General features: G+C 44.7%; 1 protein-coding gene across 3 annotated transcripts; it reads left to right on the top strand.

The window, feature by feature from the left end:
• The first annotated feature begins 605 nt into the window (after positions 1-605).
• On the top strand, positions 606-20,316 carry Zscan20 (zinc finger and SCAN domain containing 20). 3 transcript variants are annotated; one of them, XM_046469494.1, is made up of 8 exons: positions 606-667; positions 7,859-8,377; positions 12,774-12,960; positions 13,404-13,480; positions 13,774-13,855; positions 15,181-15,867; positions 16,996-17,424; positions 18,138-20,316. In XM_046469494.1, the coding sequence occupies exons 2-8, from the start codon at positions 7,967-7,969 to the stop codon at positions 19,409-19,411; spliced, it is 3,147 nt and encodes a 1,048-aa protein (XP_046325450.1). In that variant the 5' UTR covers positions 606-667; positions 7,859-7,966; the 3' UTR covers positions 19,412-20,316. The 3 variants fall into 3 exon arrangements, with proteins under 3 accessions (XP_046325450.1, XP_046325451.1, XP_046325449.1); XM_046469495.2 differs by having other exon boundaries at positions 614-671; positions 16,999-17,424; XM_046469493.2 differs by having other exon boundaries at positions 614-671.

Raw genomic sequence — 20,316 nt, 5'->3', positions numbered from 1 at the left:
ACCCACGAAGTGTCAAGCTCTGTACAAACGGATTTGCATAATAATGGCTAACATTCACTGCGCATTATTAGGCCCGCGGGTCCTTGAGCTAATCGTATTGTCTCATGAAGCCTCACATAAATCCTGTGACATGGATGTTATTATTGTCGTACATTTTACAGGTTCAGAATTCATCCAAAGCCACACGACGTAGCTGTGCAAATGGAACCTACAACTGTCTCTCTATTGCCCAACAAACGTCTGTTCATCTCTAGCCACCCCTTTGCTTATTTCACATTGTTTCTTGCTTTGGTCTCTCCGCGTCTACAGAGGTCGCTCAGTTCTTCCAGCAGACCCCGCCCGCTTTGCACCAGTGCCCGCCTACTGGGCGGTGCTTCTATCTCAGAGCCAACGGAAAGGGTCAGGATTGAAGCAGGCCACGCCTCCAGGCATGGGCCCTGTTCCGATTTGTTCCGGTGCCAGGATCCACGAGAAGATGACACATCTATTGGCTGACATCATCCGAAAGGCTGCAATCAGAGGGAGCCACTGGCGCTCTCGCGCGGTTTCTTCTGGGAGTTGTAGTCCTAGACGCTCTTTCTGGGGTGGCCCGGTCCGGACTCCGCGTCCCAGAATCCCTTGCGCGAGTTCTGGAGCACTTCCGCCCTGTTGTGAAGTGGGTGTCTTGGTGGGTGAGTCCGGGTGGCGGGGCGGGGGCAGCTGAGGCTCAGGCACTGGGCTGGAAGCTTAGGAGGTGGTGGTGTTACAGGGGGCCGGGGAAGGAGAGCGGGGAGATAGAAGCGTAGGTGTGGGGTTGGCGGGTGAGGTCAGAAGATGCAGCGTCCGGAGATAGGACGGGTCATAGAGGGGTCGGAGATGAGGAGGGAAGTGGAGGGCCCTGGGAGTGAGGCGGGGGTTAGAAAGGTCTGTAGCGTAGGCGGCAGAGGGAGGTTTTGGAGGTGGGAGAGTCACTTGAGGGTCTGGAGAGCACAGAGGGGACGATAGAGGGTTCTGGGGCCCTGGCAAGAAGTGAAGATTGGAGGGCCAGAGCTGGGAGCCCCACAGTAAAAATAGTTTCCTTCTCCACCTACCCGCTTGGGACAAACACACGCAATTTGATATCCTCAATTGGTTGTTCCCTCTAGAACCCAGGGGCGGGGCGGGACGGTGGGGTGGGGGGGAGGCTATTGTGTCCTGCCTAAACCTGCACTTTCCTTAGGCCTGATAGGAGTGAATGGCACCATCATCCACTTTACCTACCTACCTACCTATCTGCCTGCCTGCCTGCCGGCCTACTTACCTACCTGCTTGCTTCATCCGCTGGTTCATTCCACTTGTGTTCTTCCACATCCACGAATCTTTCAGTTTCTTTAATGTCTAGAATCTGCCCCTTTCTTGTCAGGGTATCAGCAGAAGCCTTCACCTTTTCACTTCCCCAGAATGGACAGATACATTGCAGCTGGTGTGATGTATTTAACCCACAAATCTGATTATACTTTCTCCTGCTTTAAAAACCATCACGTGTTGAATTAAGTCCATACAGTCTGATATTCTGGACCCTTCATAAACTCCCTTTGGCAGCGTAACCTTTGCTACAGGTTTATCAAGGTTTTCTGCGTGTCCTTGGCAGGCTATTTGATTTTCCACCATTATGTATGCTGTTCTCTCTACTTAGAATATATCCTTCCACCCAATTCTCTGCCAAGAGAACCACTCTTCCTTCAAGAACCAACTCAACTGTTACTTTGTTCAGTTCCTTTAAGCAGATTAAGTCATCTCCAACCTCCAGCTCCCATAACCCCTCTTGCTGTATTGACCTCATTTGATTTAATTATCTGTGACTTTTTTCTTTTTCTTTTCTTTTTTTTTTTTTTTTTTAGTCTTCCATTAGACTGAGCATGTCCAGGATGGGAACAATGTCTGAGTCATTTCATTTCCCCATTGCTTGCTTAGAGCAGTGAACTCTTGATATAAATCAAGTAAATCAGTAAATACTTGGTGAATGTGTGAATAGGGGCCATTGGGGTAAGCTTTATTATGCTAGGCTTGAAGACTGCTACTTTCAGTGGATTTCCAGTGACATGAGATTTAGTCTTCTCCTGCCTATTGGGTCTGGCTTTTGAAAGCTGAGGCTGATTCAATAGCAGTGGAAATTTAAGCTAGGAGTGCCAAATACATGGATTATGTGCTATCACTTCCTCTTCCTGTGTCCCTGTCATGGCTAATTGGTCACAGCACATACTCATGTGGATCTCATATTCCTCGGCACATTACTTGAGGCAGCCAGTTAAGTTGATTAAAATTGGTGCTTTAAATGACACCTATTTGCCATCCCTGGTTTAAATCCCTAACTGTGAGGTCAGCCTGCATTAAGCCACAGCTTGGGCCATTAGTCTAATGGACATGACAGCCCTTGGGAGCCCTTTGTTTCTTTCTGTTGGAAGGTCCCACCCTAACATTCCTTGTGTGGGCTTCTCATGTTCACATCCAGACTCTGCCTCCGGAGCCAAGGTGCTTCTCAGCTTCCTTGTGTTTGTAAAAGGATCCTCATTACTTGGGAGAATCTGTGCTCTTTCTAGGTCTTCCTGGATATTGGAAGAGACCTTTCAGATCATCTAGTTGAAAGCTGGCAAAGTGGCAGCCTTCTGAATGAAGTCTGCCATCATACTTGATTTAATTCTCATGGTATTTGAAGCAGTTTTGAGTTGGTTGTTGTGTAAGTCAGCATTTGCATTTATATGACCAGAATATCTGACAAGAACAACTTAAAGGAGAAAAAGTTTATTTTGGCTCACAGTTTGAGGGGTTCAGTTCACAGTCACCTGACTCCATTGCTTTGGGCTTGAGTGAGGCAGAACACCATGGTGGAAAAGTGCGGCAGAGGAAAATAGCTCAGGAGTGGCAACCAGGAAGCAGAGAGGGAGGGAGCACGGGAAGGGGAGAGGCAGGGAGAGCGAGTGAAGAGTGCATGAGCTAGCTAGCTGGTCACCAGGATCAAAATATAAACCTCAGAGTCATGTCCCTAGTGACCTACTTTGCCCAGCCACACCGTACCTGGTTACCACCTGTTAATCCATACCAATTTAATTCACTGATTGTTACAACTCTTATCATTTCACTTCTGAACAGTCTTGCATTGTCTCACACTTGAGCTTTTGGGGTACACCTCATATCTAAATCATAACAGTTTTGACATTAAAAATCCAGAGTTCTAGCTTCTCTTGGAAAAATTGGAAAGTGTAGGAACACCCTGGGTCTATATTCCCCCTGGACCCACCCAGTTCCCTTCACCCATTTACTCATTTGTGTTGCCAGGCCTCTGCAGCCAGTTAAACTCATACCCACTGATTCTGATTTCCCTGCTATGCCTTGTTCTACCCTCATCATACTATTGAGCAAATCTGGGACAACTACTGAATAGGGCCAGACTGTAAGCTGCAACCTGGATGAGCAACTGCAGGGGCTTCCTGACTTGTTTGAAGTGACCCAGCTGATAAGTGGCAGGAATGGAAGTAGAACCCCAGTCTACCTGCTTCTACCTTTATGGTCTTCTCTCCATGCCATATCCTTAGGAATTTGGATGACTAGCAGACATAGGCAGCCATGTGATGTGATTAAGAAAAGAGAGAACAGATATGGGCCTGGGTCCGAGCTGTGTTATCCCGTGCCAGGATCTGTGAGAAGATGACACATCTATTGGTTATTTGCTAGTTACGTAATCTTACATGAATCTTTTTTGTAGAGAGAGAGTTTTCCTGTATGTTATTGAGGATATAGTGGAATCCTACTGTATCAGAGAATTGCATTCTGAAATCTTCACAGAAGGTGAAAATCACATTTTGCCCTGAATCACAGCTTGAAAATCCTTTGGCAAGGAGCCATTTCAGAAGCCAATGTACTTTGAACCAGCACAGCTGGGTTTTCTTGCATGAACCTTACAAGAAAAGAGTTGGCTTGTGTAGGGACTGTGCTATATGAAAGATAACTCCGGAGACTCACTCTCAGTGGACAGAGGCTTCAGAGAATTAAGATTTGCCCTGGGAGTAGCATAGTCATGGGTATCATCACCATGTGCCCACTCTGGAACAGATGTGGTGGATGGAACTGGCTGCACTATTGAATTATGCTCTTGCTCTCTCTCTCTGGTCTAAGTAGAAGTTACAGGTCCGTGGAATGCAGCTCAAACTCTCCACTTCCTTGCCTGGAAGAATGGGTGAGAATGTGAATGTGGAACACTTTGGCACTGGGCAAGTGTATACTCTTAGAGGTTGTTGATCCTGGGGTGGGTATCCTGGATATTCCTGGGAAGCTCAGAACTGAGGAATGGCCTCGTCCATTTCTCTTGGTTATCTGTGTGAGTCACCTTATTGTTGGCTGTTGACCTCCCTCTCCCCACAGTAGGCTGCTATCCATATTTGTCTAAGGAGTGGAAAAGGTTGATTGTGGACCATGTCTTTCTAATTTCTGTTTGACACTAACCTTGGGAATTGCAAGTCTTCCCAAAAGAAGGAACCAATTATTTGAGACTCAGGGCTTTGGGCCCTATAGGACTACCAGTTGCCTGTTGTGTTGCCTTTTTGCAGGAGCACAAATTTCTTTGCTTGCTTACTCATTGTTTCTTACTACACTGCAGCTTTCATGAATGTGGGGATTGTCTGTCCTAGCTCCTGGCAGATCTCTTCTAGCTCCCATTGCAGTGCAGGGTACATACTGGGTACTATGTGAATGCCTGGTGAGTTAGTTCTTGGGTGCGACAGTGAAAGAAATGTGTTTAGACTTGTGTGCAGCAGTAAGGCTATTGTCTTTAAAAAAATCATGAAAGGTTAATTCTTTTTTTAAATTTTTTTTTTAGTTGTACATGGACACAATATCTTTATTTTGTTTATTTTTATGTGGTACTGAGGAATGAACCCAGTGCCTCACATTTGCGAGGCAAGCGCTCTGCCACTGAGCCCCAACCCCACCTTCTTGTGGTGCTAGATGAAACCCAGGACTTCACATGTGCTAGGCAAGCACTTTACTGCTGAGCTACATCTCCAGTCCCCATTTTTGGGGGGGTGGGGGTGGGGGGTGAGGGTAACCGGGATTGAACTCAGGGCCACTCAATCACTGAGCCCAGCCCTATTTTATATTTTATTTAGAGACAGGATTTCACTGAGTTACTTAGCACCTCACTATTGCTAAGGTTGGCTTTGAACTTGTGGATCCTCCTGCCTCAGCCTCCTGAGTTGCTAAGATGTGCCTGGCCGCCATTAGGCTTTGATATACCAGATTTACCATTTTAATGGTAAAACTTTTTAATGGCCCTGTGTTATGGTTTGGATATGAGGTGTCCCCCAAAGCTCATGCGTGAGACAATGCAAGAGTGTTCAGAGGTGAAACAATTAGATTATGAGAGCTGTAACCTAATCAGTGGATTAATCTGCACTGATGGATTAACTGGGTGGTAACTGTAGGCAGGCAGGGTGTGGCTGGAGGAAGTAAGTCACTGGGGGTGTGCCTTTGGGGTTTATATTTTGTCCCTAGTGAATAGAGCTCTCTTTCTACTTCCTGATTGCCCTTTTCTGAGCTGGTTTTTTTCTGCCAAACCTCTCCTCCAAGATGTTTTGCCTTACCTTGGGCCCAGAGCTATAGAATTGGCTGACTGTGGACTGAAACTGTGAGCCAAAATAAACTATTTCTCCTCTAAGCTGTTCTTGTTGGGACTTCTGAATCATAGCAGTGAAAGGCTAACTAAAGTACCCTGTTTATCAAGTGCTGTTTGGGGCATTGTAGATACAGAATTGAGTAAGAATCATATTGGTCCTAGTAATATAGTCTAATGGGGCTGTCATATGTAGGAACAGGTAACTATAATAATGTAGGATAACATGTCACAGAGGTATATACCAGCCACTTTGGGAATAGAGGATCAAGGAGGCAATTTTTAGAGAGTGGGGATAGGAGTGGGGCATGACAACGGCATGTGAAGGAACTCTAATCAAAGAAAGTGACGTTTGGGCTGGTACTGATGGATGACTCAGATGTTGCCAGGTAGCCATGAGTTGTTGTTCTAGCTTCTTGCTAAGTATGTGGAGGTCTTTAAGATAAGATCGTTTTTAGCATGTTTATCAGGTGCTGTTTGGGGCATTGTAGATACAGAATTGAGTAAGAATCATATTGGTCCTAGTAATACAGTCTAATGGGGCTGTCATAAGTAGGAACAGCCCAGTCAGATGGTCTAAAATATAAAATGCCACCCTCCCTTCACTCCATTTGGGAGCAGCCAATAGCCTCCTTTGAAGAGGAATGATTTATGTCATCTGGACTTGTCACAAAGAGCTCATTTTCTCAGACAGTCCAGCATGGGTGTCCTGAGGGAGGCTGTAATCTCCTTGGAGACACATGTGTATACATCCCTCTAATACAATGTAGAAAGTGGTAAGTGTCATGGAGGGATGGAACTAAAGAGGAGAAAGGAATTCCTTCTGGCATGAGGAGGAAGGTCATTTGTTCTTTATTTATTATGCACAGAAAGGCATTAGTTGTAATCCTTGCTTCATGACACACCATTGTCATTAAGCATTTATGACTTCATTGTGTCCTCTGTGTGCTGAGCACTGTACTAGAGCCTCTGAAGCTTATGATCTAGTAAGTAAGGTAGTTGCAGTAAAGGATGATCAGGTTCATGGAGGAGAAAAGAAGGTACTATGAAAGTTTGTGGTACTGAGTTTGTGGCTGAGGATGGAATCTTGTTTCAGGAAAGAGGGAAGGCCCCATGAGAAAGTGCAGTTTAAGCAGATACTTGGCTAGGTGAAGAAGAGGAGGAAACTTCACAAAGGAGACCATAGCACAGTCAGGCTCCTAGAGCAGCAGGTTGTGGGAACTGTAGGTTGCACAGCTGGAACACTCTGACTGGTGGGAGCTTTGGAAAGAGATGAGGTTGGAGACATGGGCAAGGTTTACATGGTCTCCTAAAGGTAAAGGAGATCATGGAAAGGAGTTTAGTAGGGAATTGACATGATCATATTTTGATCTAGTCTGGTAGTTGTACAGAGAACAAACCAGAGGTTGGGGTGGAGAGGGTGGAAGAGAGCCATTAGTTGGGAAGCTGATCAAGTGGAAGACTTGATGATTCTCTGGACTGAGGTGATGGTATTGGGGAGGTAGATGCCACATGGACACAGCTTGCTGATGAATTGGTTGGAGGCATCTTGGAGAAAGAGGATGGTGAGGTTTCTGGTGTAGGTAACTTGATGGAAGGTGGTGCCTTCACTGCATGAGGAACTGCAGAAGATGGACAGGTTTGCAGCAGAAAATGAATTTTTTTGACCCATTGAATTTTAGGTACCTAAAAAACACTCAAGTGGAAATGTCATGTAGATATTTGGATGTGGGGGGCTGGAGATCTGGAGATAGTTCTGTCTGGAGTTTGAGAGTCATTAGTTTAGAAATGCTGAATAATGACAAATGGGTGGGGTGACCAGTGGGGAATGTAGAGAGGGATTTTGTGAGGAGAGCATCCTTAGCAGTGCCAAGTTTTAAGGTTCAGAATGAAAGGCCTTATGAAGGGGGTGACATTTGGAACCCAACTTGAAGGAACGTTAGACTTTGGACATGTGTAAAAGGGAAGAAGGGTAGGCCAGGTCATGGAGGCCTGGGTTGCTAGGCTGGGGCATTTAGGCATGTCCCAAAGGACTTAATACTGTGCTGTCTTCCTCCAAAGTGCTGCTGCTGGCTGTGGTGCCAGATCATGGTCTCGCTTCCTGCCTGTGGGAAGGGAGCATCTCTCAGTGCCCAGGTGCCTTGCAAAGGTGGTGGAATGTGTGGTGGAAGTGAGCAAAGTGAGGCTCCTGAGTCCTCTCGCCCACTCACTTCTCTGTATTTTCTACCTTCACAGCCTTGGGGAATAGTCCTTCACTCAGGAGACCTTTGAAGGATACACTCTAGATTCAGGAAGTCATTGGACAACGACAGCCCATCTGACGTGAGGCATCCTGGCCAGAAGATGGCTGTGGCCCTAGAATCTGAGGCCCAGGCCTGTCCCAGTCCAGAGCCTGAAGACCTCTTTATTGTGAAACTGGAGGAGGACACATGGGGATCAGACTCCAAGCATCGGGAGAAGGACCATGACCTTGGCCCTGAGGCCTCCCGCCAGCGCTTCAGGCAATTCCAATACAGCGATGCAGCTGGACCCCATGAGGCCTTCAGCCAGCTGTGGGCTCTCTGCTGTCATTGGCTGAGGCCAGAGGTCCGCCTCAAAGAGCAAATCCTGGAGCTGCTGGTGCTAGAGCAGTTCCTGACTATCTTACCCAGCGAGGTACAGACCTGGGTGCAGGCACGCCATCCTCAGAGTGGGGAGGAGGCCGTGGCCCTGGTGGAGGATTGGCACCGAGAGGCCCGGGCTGCAGGACAGCAGGTGAGGCAAATAGTCTGTTCTCTGAGAAGCCAGCTGGGCAAGGCAGTGGGGCTGAGACTAGGTTAATAATTGCCAAAAATAATTCTTGAACAACTGACATTTATTGATCACTGCTATGTAGCAGGTGCTATTCTAATTGCTTTACATGTACTAACTTAGTCCTGTCAACAGTTTAATAAGATAGGTGCTAATTTTACCAGTGAGGAAACAGAGGCAGAGAAAAGATAGGTAATTCTTTATGGATCATACAACTTCTAGATTTGAACTTGGACATTCTGACTGTAAAGCCTGCACACCTGACCACTCCAAACTGCCTCCCAGTTGGTGCAGTGTTATGTTTCATGTTTTAGCACTATCTTTTTACATATGTGACCTTTCTGGATGCTTAGGGCAGTGATGTAAGTAGACAGAAATAGTATTATTGTTCTCACTTTATAGTTTGAACTAAGACCCCAAAAGTCTGATGGCTCACTAGAGCCTCCAGTCAGATCTTTGGTTCCAGAGTTCCATTTTTCTTTCTACTACAGACAGATTGCTTCATCTGCAGTCTGTGGGAATTAAAATACCTTTCAGTTGTGAGGCTCAGATGAACAATTAAATGGCATTTTGTGGGTGCTCATTGTGTATCAGACTCTGTTCTAAGCTTTTTGTATGTATCCCTCATCTAATCAACCCAGCAGTCTAATAAGGTAGGAACTAATAGGTTTCATTTTCCAAATAGGTTAACAGAAAGAGAGGTAAGTGATGTGTCTATATTTATATATAGCTAAATGGTAACGCTAAGAAAAATGAAAGTATTGTGTCTAACATTACAGTTTCAACAATTTATAGACAATGACAAATATATGTGTGTGTGTGTGTGTGTGTGTATGAATAAAATTTTGCTATGACATGGACTTTGAATACTGCTTTGAAGCTGGCATATGTAGAACAGGTCCTTGAGCTGGCTGTGTCTGTGTCATCCATCCAGAACACTCACCTAAATACAACCCTGTTGCTTTCCACTGGTTATAGTCAGAAATGCTTGTGGTGTGCTAACCACACTTCACTGGAAAGTTAGGTTTGAGAATATATCCTTGTAAATGGCAGGGGCTTTCTTCACATTTAAACCATAACATACTGAAAGATGTGAGTTCAGAGGAAGAACGAGTTAAGGTCTGTGGCTTTGCACTTGGGATTCCAACAGCAAATTCAGGAAATGGATTGAAAATACAAAGAGAATCTTAAAGTTACAGAACTAAGTATGAGAGTGTGCTTAGTTTTAGTATATTTCCTTCTCATATTTCTTTTAAAGAATATAGCTATTTGTCTTAAATGGCAGTGAAAAAACAAAAGAAATTTTAGGACTTCAGAGCTGGTATATGTAGAACTTGATATCAAGAGATGAGAATTGTTTTAAATCTAGGTCTTTTTTGATTCTTCATCTATAAAATCAGAGGGTTGGACTAGACCAAAGGTTCTCAGATTAATGCTCCTATGAGCTGACCAAAGGTTGAATTTATTTCTAAGATTGAGACAATAAGGTATTGGGTTGTATAATTCCATTCTTTTAGACTTATTATGATGCGTTTTAAGACCCAGATTGTTGTCTGTCCTTTATTATCCTTTTAATGTCCATGACACCTGTAGTGATGTCCTCTCTTTCATTTCTGATATTAGTAATTTGTGCCTTGAGCCTTTATTTTATTAGCCTGATTAAACACTTAACTGGTGTTACCAATGTTTCCAAAGAACCAACTTTTGTTTTTTTGGATTTTTCTCTTCCTGTCTTTAATTTCATTGATTTATGCTCTAATTTTTAGTATTTCTTTTCTTCTGCTTATTTTAGATTCTTTTCTTCTTCTAGTTTCCTAAAATGAAATCTAGATTTTTGATGTTAGATCTTTCTTTTATCCTGATATATGCATATAGTGCTATAAATGTCCCTCTAAGCACTGCTTTTGATGTATCCTACAAATTTTCATAAGTTATATTTTCATTTTCATTTAGTTCAAAATATTTTAAGATTCTCTTTGCTATTTCTTCATTGACCTGTGTATTATTTAGATATATGTTGTTTGATCTCCAAATATTTTGGGATTTTCCAGCTTTCTGTTGCTGATTTCTAGTTTAATTACATTGTGGTCTGAGAATAAGTGTTGTGTGATTCCATTCTTTTAGACTTATTATGATGCGTTTTAAGACCCAGATTGTTGTCTGTCCTAGTGAATAAATGTTTCATGTGAGCTTGAGGAGAATGTGTATTCTGCTGTTGTTGGATGAAGTACTTTATAAGATGTCCGTTATATCTCTTCTATTTTATTCCATTCATGTGTCCTACTACCCTTGTAGTGCTGTTTAGTTCAATGTTGTCTTTATTAATTTTCTGCCTGCTGGTTCTGTCCTTTCATGGAGGGGTTTTAAAGTCTCCTACTGTAGTAGTGGATTAATCTGTTTCTCCTATAGTTCTGTCAGTTTTTTGCCTCACATATGCTTTGTTAGGAGCATTCAGGACTAAGTGTATGTGTATCTTTATGTGCAATAAGTATTGTTACTTTTTCTTAGGGTACTGACCTTTGTATCATTTTGTAATGCCACTCTTTATCCTTGGTAATTTTTCTTGCTCTAAAGTCTGCTGTGTCTGAAATTAATATAGCTTTCCTCACTTTCATTTGATTAGTGTTAGCTTGGTATATCTTTTTCCATCCCTTCACTTTTTATCTATGTGTATCCTGTAGACAACATATAGTTGGATCTTGTTTTTTGATGCACTGAAACAATCTGTATTTTAATTGGTACATTTAGAATAATAATATTTGAGGTAATTAGTGATATAGTTAGGTTAATATTTTAAAGATTCATGTCTGACTGGTTCTGGTACTTAATATTCTTTTCAGACTGTGATTTTTATGCTTTGTAATTTTTGTTGTTGCAAGGGGGACATGGGGTACTGAATAAAAGGAACCATTGTAAATAGGCCTTTCATAATGTGATAAAGTGTCAGGAGAGCAGGAAGCATGCTGCTGTTCTGTGATTAGGTCTCAGTCCTGTGGTGAGCCTGTGCCCTGGACTCTGAACTTCACTAGTGCTTCTCAAGTTCTTTTCCCTGAGGAGACTTCATTTGGGTGTTTCTCATCCACATGTGGAACAATAGAGGGAGCTGGAGTTGGATATTTCCTTTCTGTAAGTTAGGTTAGACTCTGGTAAACTAGTTTATCCTGAGGGCAGGCCTGGTTAAGAAGAACAGAGTGTGCTGGCATATGTCAGAATGGTTCTTTTCCCCTGTCCTGTACCAAAAGCTGTAGGCGATTTTTCTCTTTACTTTCACTATGAGGACCTGGTGCAGCTCCTGGAGATAAAACTCATAAAAAGTACACATGTCCTCTCCCCTCCATGACGGGTGCCCTGGGGCTTTTACTCTCAGAGTTGTCTACACTGAGCCTTGAGCAGTTCATCAATTACAGTTTAGTTTTTCCTGACTGGCACTATTCCAGCAGAGATTTCTGCTCAGGTAAGTTGTGATCTCTGAATCTACCTGTCTAATTTCTCTAATTTTGAGGGCAGTGGTGTGCCTTGTGACTTACTTCTCTGATGGATCTAAGAAGACTTATTGATTTTTCAGTTTGTTCAGCTTATAACCTGTTGTTAAGATGAAGTGGCAACTTCTCAGCTCTTACCACTGGACTAGAAACAAGAGGTCTGACTGAGTTTTTGCCCCATCATTGTCATTTGAAGCTACTTTTTTCTATGTCTACAATGATCATCCCTGGCATCAAAATCTTTGCTTAGGGATAGTAATTGGAGGAACTGGGGCTGAGAACAAAGATTGTTTTTGAGGCTGGGTGCAATGGTGCATGCCTGTAATCCTAGCAGCTGGGGAGGCTGAGACAGGAGGATCATGAGTTCAAAGCTAGCCTCAGCAACTTAGCAAGGCACTAAGCAACTCAGTGAGACCATGTCTCTAATTAAAATACAAAATGAGGTTGGGGATATGGCTCAGTGGTTGAGTGCCCCTGAGTTCAATCCCCTGTACCAAAAAAAAAAAAAACCGGATTGTTCTTGAGTTCAGTCACATAATTCCATTATAATTATAACTACTTAAAAACAAACAAGACTATTTTCATGCTTATGAATTTTTTGAATGTCACAAACATTATATGTAATTTATATCTGAGTCAAAAATACTTTGAATAGTGGAAGCCCAGTGTTGAACAAGCCAGTGCTCATTTGATGGTATAAATGTTGGTCTTTTTATTGAAGTCAATCTAAAGGCTTTCATCTCATCATACTTGAAGCCCTCTTCAAATCTTAAAAAGCCTATTAACTCCTGGATCACAGTCATACTCAAAGCCACACTGCCTTATCAAAGTGGGTCTTATTGAACTAGTGATTGGGAATTTCAATTATCTGTGTGTAGGAGCTGGAGTTTTGTGCAGAAGAGACAAGGTCCTCAAAGGCAGTTCAGGAATCTCAGAGCCTCAAACTACAGCCAGCAGATCCTTGGCCTGAGGGACAGGCCCAGAAGCAGTGTATGAAGAACATTTGCCCAGACCTTCCCAAGCATCTAAGTGCCAAGATGGCACCACGGCCTTTGAAAGAGAATGGTGAGTACCAAGAATCTGGGAACACCAGGGAATAAAGCCTTTTCTCTCAAGGAAGAGGGTTGGGTTGGGCAGTAGGGAGTAGTGTTCGGGGAGGACGATCATAGAGAATTAAAGGCAGGGGGTAGGATGGTACCTAATGGGACACACATAATGGAAGGTAAGAAGGCACTGTCAGAGGAGGGTTTGAATGGTGCCAGCATGCCTACTACATATATAGGCTGGGTGGTGAGCACAGGTGCTTAGGGCTAGGTCTCACCTGTGCCGCATTACCCAAGGCAGCTGAGGAGCTGCATGCCCTGGAGGGAAGTAAAAGGTGACCTCTGCACTGGCTACGGGAATAGCCTTAGTTAGATCCATGTCTGACCTTTGAAAAGCTAGATCTGAAGGGAGGTGGATTTTAGGGAACTAGAACTTAGGTTTCCAAGACTTTTTCTTTTCCTCAGCTGTCCTTACTCCTCGAGTCCCTACTGTCCCAAAGATGGGGAGTGTTGGAGATTGGGAAGTGACCGCCGAGTCCCAGGTAGGCTCTTTTTTGTTCTCCCTTCCTGCCATTGCTACTGCTGTGCTCTTACCCTTCATTGTTCCTCTTTTGTCTGTGGCCTCCCCCCAGCTAAGAGGATAAGGCACAGGGTGTTAGCCTTTGCGCCCTCCACCCCTGTACTGGGCCTCTCCTTGGTCTTGCTGCTGCGTGCGATGCTAGTCCCATACCTGATGCCCTGTATTTCCTTGATCTTTCCTGGGGACTGGCAGGGTTCTCAGGCCATTTTAAAGGATCAGTGATATTTGAGGTCCTTCTCTTCATGCATCTCACAGGAAGCCCTGGGCCCTGGCAAACATGCTGAGAAGTTCTGCAAGGACCCCCGGGGAGACGACTGTGGAAAGAGTGTGTGCCTGGGTAAGGAAGAACATGCCCTGCCCCAGGGTGTAAGATGCCAGTTTTCTGGTACACTCAGTTTCCTAAGAGTTGTCTGCTACTCCTTTAAGAATCATAGCTTTGTGATCTCTGGATTTTCTGAGGTTGGAAGAAGACTTGGTCCTTGTAGTCAACATTGTAAAGCAGGGAGAGAACACCTGGAGAGAGGCTAGCAAGGCGGTTTCTCAGAGCTTTCCCTGTTGGCACTCATTTCCTCCAGCACCTCAGTACATTCACCATGGGGTGGCAGCTCTGTCTAGCCTGCTGCCTGAAAAATCTCATCTTTTCCAACCAAATGAGATCTGCCTCTTAGGGCAGACTCAAGTGAACACATATTAAACCACAGTGAGAAAAACGTATTACAGGCCTTAGAATACTTGAAGCTCACGTGACAACAGACTTCTTTCTCTGTAAATTCATCTGCATGAGAAACCAAATAATAATGAGCCATTTCCCCTGGGATCACTTGGGGGTACTTAGACACTGACTGGGTGAAACAGACCATGACAGGTCTGCTTTAGTTAGATACTAGAAGCTTGTTGTCTACTTGCTTCACAGAGGAGTCCCCCCAGCCCCCACTTTTTTAATACATGATATCTGGTGGAATTAGTGTGTTAAAGGAACCAACTTTGGGAAATGCTGAATTAGATTGCCCTCAAGCCTCTTTTTAAATGTAGTTTTCTTCAAATATTTATTTTAATTAAAGACTCTCAGGGCTGGGAGCTGTTGTAATAGTAGTCCTTTAAACATAGCCAACTGAAATAGGAGGACATTTATTTTCTCCCATTATTACAAGTCCAGAGGAGGAAGTGTGTTCCAACCACAGGACACACTAGTTCAGCATGGTCCTGATGGACCTGCATCCTTTCTGCCATCCTCAGGATTAGCTTCATATTAAAAAGGTTTTGTGGAATGAGTCACAAGTTTCTTAGCAAGAGAGTGACTCGCCACACGTATACATATAGAATCCTTTCTCCAACAGTGGAATTCATTCCGATGAGGCCAGTTTAGGCCACGTGTCCATCTGTGGACCAGTTATAGTCACTCTTTTATATATTTCAAAACAATAACAAGAAAAAAGGAAATGAACAAACAAAGCCATCGTGTCACTTGCATTTTTGTTTTGGTGAGAGTCTTGTTATTTCTAGTTACTTCTCCTCAACCCTTCAGACATATTAGGGGATTAGCATGGGAATCTCTCAGAAGCCTCTTAGGGGAAAGGATATAAATTTCAGGGACATTTTGGACAAATACTGTGTTCAGCAGGTCATTTCTCCTCAGTCATTTCTCTTCTTCATTTTGTGTAGGAGTTCCTGTTTCAAAAGCAAGTATCACTTCCCAGCAAGAGCAAGGACCAGAATTTGGGGGTCTAAGTCCTATAAATTCTGGGAAAAGGAACACTGCTAATTATAGCCTGGATAATGAACAGGCAAAACCAGCCCAGGCATCGGCCTGGAGGGACTCAGGGGCCTGGGAAGAACAATGCCAGTGGGATGTGGAGGACACGAAGGTGTCAGGTGTCCACTGGGGTTATGAGGAAACCAAGACATTCCTGGCAATTTTGAGTGAGTCTCCTTTCTCTGAAAAGCTCCGGACTTGTCATCAGAACCGCCAGGTGTACCGGGCTATTGCAGAGCGGCTAAGGGCACGCGGTTTCCTGCGGACACTGGAACAATGTCGCTACAGAGTCAAAAACTTGCTCCGGAATTATCGGAAAGCCAAGAGCAGCCACCCTCCAGGAACATGCCCCTTCTATGAGGAGCTGGAGGCCCTGGTGAGGGCTCGGACAGCCATCAGAGCCAGAAATGGCCCAGGAGAGGTAGTAGCACTCCCCAGGCTGGGGGATAGTGACGCAGAGATGGATGAGCCGGAGGAAGGGGGCTGGGAGCCTGAGGAAACAGCAGAAGATTGTAATGGTGCTGGTCTAGCTACTGATGGGTCTGTCCAGAGGCCCAGGATTCCAGGGGGCCGAGCTCTGCTCCAGAGTCGTATTGGTAAGAACTTGGGGATTTGACCATGTAGATTGCAACTCTGCCACCAGCCAACCAGCCAGGCTGCTGCTCCTGAGGTCAGGGCTCAGACTGTGAGTCTGGATTGATGACACTAGAGTAGGGTATAAGCTCCTTGGGTCACCCTCAGACTTTCACTCTCTTCTCCCATGACAAGGTCTTCTTGCTCAGAATTTTCTTAGAGAAGCAAACACTTTTAAAGCTTGACCTTGAAGAGAGAATCCAGTATTTTCCAAAGTGTCACAGGTAATATGGAGATGGTCGTTGATGTCACGTTAGTGGACTTTTAATTCTAATAGTACGTATTCCTCTTAATGTGTGAGTACATCAACTTCTGATTTCACAGAGAGTGAATTTAGGCTTTTAAAGAAAAATGTTGAAATATCGAACAGATATAACAGAAATCAGGCTCTGCTTGAATAGTCATTGTGTGACAGACACTCAGTCATTGTAAAGGTGAAAACATGGAAGCCTAAGAGATGAAGCATATTACCTAAAGACACACAGAAGAGGTATGAGGAGAGCCTGTGGCTCCTGCTTGCTAGTTGCGTATGGTTTTCCTTCTCCTGTGCTGCCTCCCTGGGCTACATCACTTAACCAGCAGAGGAGCTGAGATTAGGCTGCCTCCTTTTTATTCTTCCACAAGAGAAGAAAAGGCATCTGTAGTTGGACTCTATTGCATGATCATTTGAAATCTACTGATACCTCTGATGATCAGGGATTATTAGCATCAACGCTTTGTTAAAGGGGAGTTCATAAAGGAAATAGCAGATATGTATTGACTGGACGTGGGGAGAATCTCATGAATCCCAGGTACCAGTCAGCTGAAGCTAAGGGAGTTCGTCACCTAGTATAATTGATATAGTACGGCCACCTAAGTGTGCTCCTTCTGCAAGTCTCAAGGTGTTAATAGGATCTTCTAGAAGTGATGGAGTAAGGTATTCTGGCCAACTTTTCCAGAATAATCCTGAGAAGCACGGGTGTATTTCTGGGCACCTGAACAGTTTCTGAGATGCTGGTGTTCTAGGTGGTTAGAGGGCAGGCGACCTCAATCTCTGAAGACCTAGGCAATCTCCTTAAATCTAATGCCTCTGAACTCTTCTCTCCTGACAGCAGGTGTGCACTGGGGCTATGAGGAGACCAAGGCCTTCCTGGCAATTCTCAGTGAGTCCCCATTCTCTGAAAAGCTTCGCACCTGTCACCAGAACAGCCAGGTGTATCGGGCCATTGCAGAGCGGCTGTGTGCACTGGGCTTCCTGCGGACACTGGAGCAGTGTCGCTACAGATTCAAAAACCTCCTTAGAAGCTATCGGAAAGCAAAGAGCAGCCACCCACCAGGGAAGTGCCCCTTCTATGAGGAGCTGGACTCCCTGATGAGGGCTCGGACTACAGTCAGGGCCATGGAGACTGTCGGGGAGGCCACAGGTCTCCCCAGGTCTGGGCAGAGAAGTACTAAGGTTGATGACCAGGAGGACTGGGATGAGACAGCAGATGAAGCTGTCATCAAACCACCAATCCCACATCCTAAAACTCCAGACACAGGTAAGCTGGGAGGCACTGGATATCCACAAAGTCTGTAGGCATGTGGAAAGTGGGGGGCCAGGCTTGATATCTTTTTTTGTTTCTAAGCTAAAAAGAATGGGATTAAGAAAAGAATTTGTGCTTTGCTCTGATTATCATCTATGGTTTAGTGTGAACCCCCAAAGGAGATGGTTAGTCTTGCTTATACTGGGATACATCTGGCCAGTTACAGAATTGATTCAATCTTGTATGACATGAGGATCCACTGAGTGTACTAGGAGGAGGCAAGTGTTCATTGTGGAGTATTGAGATCAGGGAGCTGGCAGGGAAGCTGACTGGCCAGCAGCTGGGCTGGGCCTTATGGTTCTCTTGGTGGGGTTACCAAGTTCCAGACTGTGTTCTTCAGTTTTGCAGGATTAGAAACACTTGCAGGGCTGGGGTTGCAGCTCAGTGGTAGAGCGTTTGCCTAGGTTTGATCCTCAGCACCACATAAAAATAAATAAAATAAACGTATTGTGTATGTCTGCAACTAAAAATATTTTTAAAAAAGAAGTTTTAGAAACACATGCATGCATGCACAAAAACTTGATCATTTCATGTTAGTCACATTTCCACCAGGTGAGACATAAGATACAAATTCATGGTAGCCACATTCACAATTCACAAGACACAGATATATAAATAAATGCTAACTAATGAATTAACAGAACCTCCATTTCTGTCCATTCTTTCAGGCTTTGAGTTGAGGCATGAGGATGAAGACCAAATTTCAGAGCAGGACATTTTTGAGCATTTGCCTGGAGCCTTATCAAAGTGTAGCACTGAGGCTGTTTGCCACCCTCATGACTGGGAAGAAGACAGTGACAATGAAAACGAAGGTGAAGGGGTGTGGGGAGATCCTCCACAGGAACAGTGGGAAGAGAGTTCCTCTGAGGAGGACTTGGAAAAACTCATTGACCACCAGGGCTTGTACCTCGCGGAGAAACCCTACAAGTGTGATACATGTGTGAAAAGCTTCAGTAGGAGCTCCCACTTCATCGCCCACCAGCGTACCCACACAGGGGAGAAGCCCTACAAATGCCTGGAATGTGGAAAAAGCTTTAGTGACCGCTCCAACCTCAGTACCCATCAGAGAATCCACACTGGAGAGAAGCCCTACAATTGCCTTGAATGTGGGAAAAGCTTTAGTGACCACTCTAATCTCGTCACCCACCAGAGAATCCACACTGGGGAAAAGCCCTATAAATGTGGGGAATGTTGGAAAAGCTTCAACCAGAGCTCAAACCTTTTGAAGCATCAGAGAATCCACTTGGGAGGAAGTCCTGATTTGGGAGGAAGTCCTAACCAGAGTAGTGAGCCTGGGGAGGGCCTCAGCCAGAGCCCGTCTCTGGGTGCTACCTGGAAGGATTCCACAGAGGAGACCTCGGAAGAGCCTCACAGCCTCAGTACAAGCTTGAGCTCTCTTGGGCCGCACGCTACCAACTCTGGGGAGAAACTGTATCAATGCTCTGAATGTGGGAGGCGCTTCTCTAAGAGCTCCGCCCTCATTAGTCACCAAAGAATCCACACGGGAGAGAAGCCATATGAGTGCGCCGACTGTGGCAAGAGCTTCAGCAAGAGCTCCACCCTGGCCAACCACCAGCGAACACACACGGGGGAGAAGCCATACAGGTGTGCGGACTGTGGGAAGTGCTTCAGCGAGCGCTCCAAGCTCATCACACACCAGAGGGTGCACACCGGAGAGAAGCCCTACAAATGCCTCGAGTGTGGAAAGTTCTTCCGGGACCGTTCCAACCTCATCACTCACCAGAGGATTCACACGGGAGAGAAGCCATACAAGTGCAGAGAGTGTGGGAAATGCTTCAACCAGAGCTCCAGTCTTATCATTCACCAGAGAATCCACACGGGGGAGAAGCCCTACAAGTGCATGGAGTGTGGCAAAGACTTCAACAATAGCTCCCACTTCAGCGCCCACCGGAGAACACACGCCGGAGGGAAAACATCGTAGGAGACCTCTCCCTGGTGGATACGTGTATATTCAAATCCCAAGATCCTGAGATGGACACTAGAGAGAAACCTTGTAATTTTTAAGCCTTGGGGTATCCCCAGGGAGTAATCTTGGTAAAAATCCAGGTAATTCAGAGGTGAATTACTAATACTAAGGATCCAGAATTGAAGGCACTTTGTTTCTCTAAGTAATTTGTTTTTCTCCTGTTAAAACCTACATGATCCTCAGGCTATCCTTATATTTGTTTTGTAAGAGCTTTATCAGTATATGAGCCAGAATGGTAACTTAGGGGATTAGAGTTACATCAGTGGCCCTGACAGCTCGTCATTCGCTCAGAGGCCTTCACACTGTCCATGTGTACACACCCCATCAGAGAAGCTTCTCAAATATGGCAGTTTGCATTTGGGGCACATCCTTATGGGAAAACCTTGAGACTGGTGACAGAGGAGCATAACTGAGAATCAGTGATGTAGAGTAGTCCACTGTGAACCCAAAGGAGTAGGAACAACAATAACATCATTAAAAAAAATCCTTATTTTGTATGATAGCATAAATAGCCAGTGTTTACTGAGCATTTGCTTTGTGGCAGGCTCTGTGCTAGGTACTCTGTGGACATCATCTCATTTAGTCCTCACTTCAGCTGTAGGAGATAGCAACTGATTTTCTTCTCATTTCCCAGAAGAGAAAACGAAGGCCTGGGAAAGTTAGTAACTTGCATTGGTCACACATCTGAAAGTGAGAGGGAGGATTCAGCCAGATGTATCCCCAGAATCTGAAGTGCTCCCAGTGCTCCACTGAGTTCCCTTTTCCAGTAGGGCAGCTAACACAGGTGTCAGGATCTCAAAATGTGATGATTACTTAATGAATTTACCTTTTAACAAATAAAGAAGCTAAGAATTCCTAAA

Source organism: Marmota monax, unplaced genomic scaffold, assembly GCF_021218885.2.
Source record: "Marmota monax isolate L192 unplaced genomic scaffold, Marmota_monax_Labrador192_F-V1.1 WCK01_AAM20220418_F8-fsc00008, whole genome shotgun sequence".
Classification (NCBI taxonomy): domain Eukaryota; kingdom Metazoa; phylum Chordata; class Mammalia; order Rodentia; family Sciuridae; genus Marmota; species Marmota monax.
This window is presented reverse-complemented; position numbering and strand designations above follow the sequence as displayed.

Bases quoted from the DNA above. Each gene is read 5' to 3' on its own strand.
- Zscan20 (XM_046469494.1), top strand. From the start codon at position 7,967: ATGGCTGTGGCCCTAGAATCTGAGGCCCAGGCCTGTCCCAGTCCAGAG. The intron at 13,856-15,180 runs GTAAGGAAGAAC...CATTTTGTGTAG, and splicing joins TGGAAAGAGTGTGTGCCTGG to GAGTTCCTGTTTCAAAAGCA. The intron at 17,425-18,137 runs GTAAGCTGGGAG...CCATTCTTTCAG, and splicing joins TCCTAAAACTCCAGACACAG to GCTTTGAGTTGAGGCATGAG.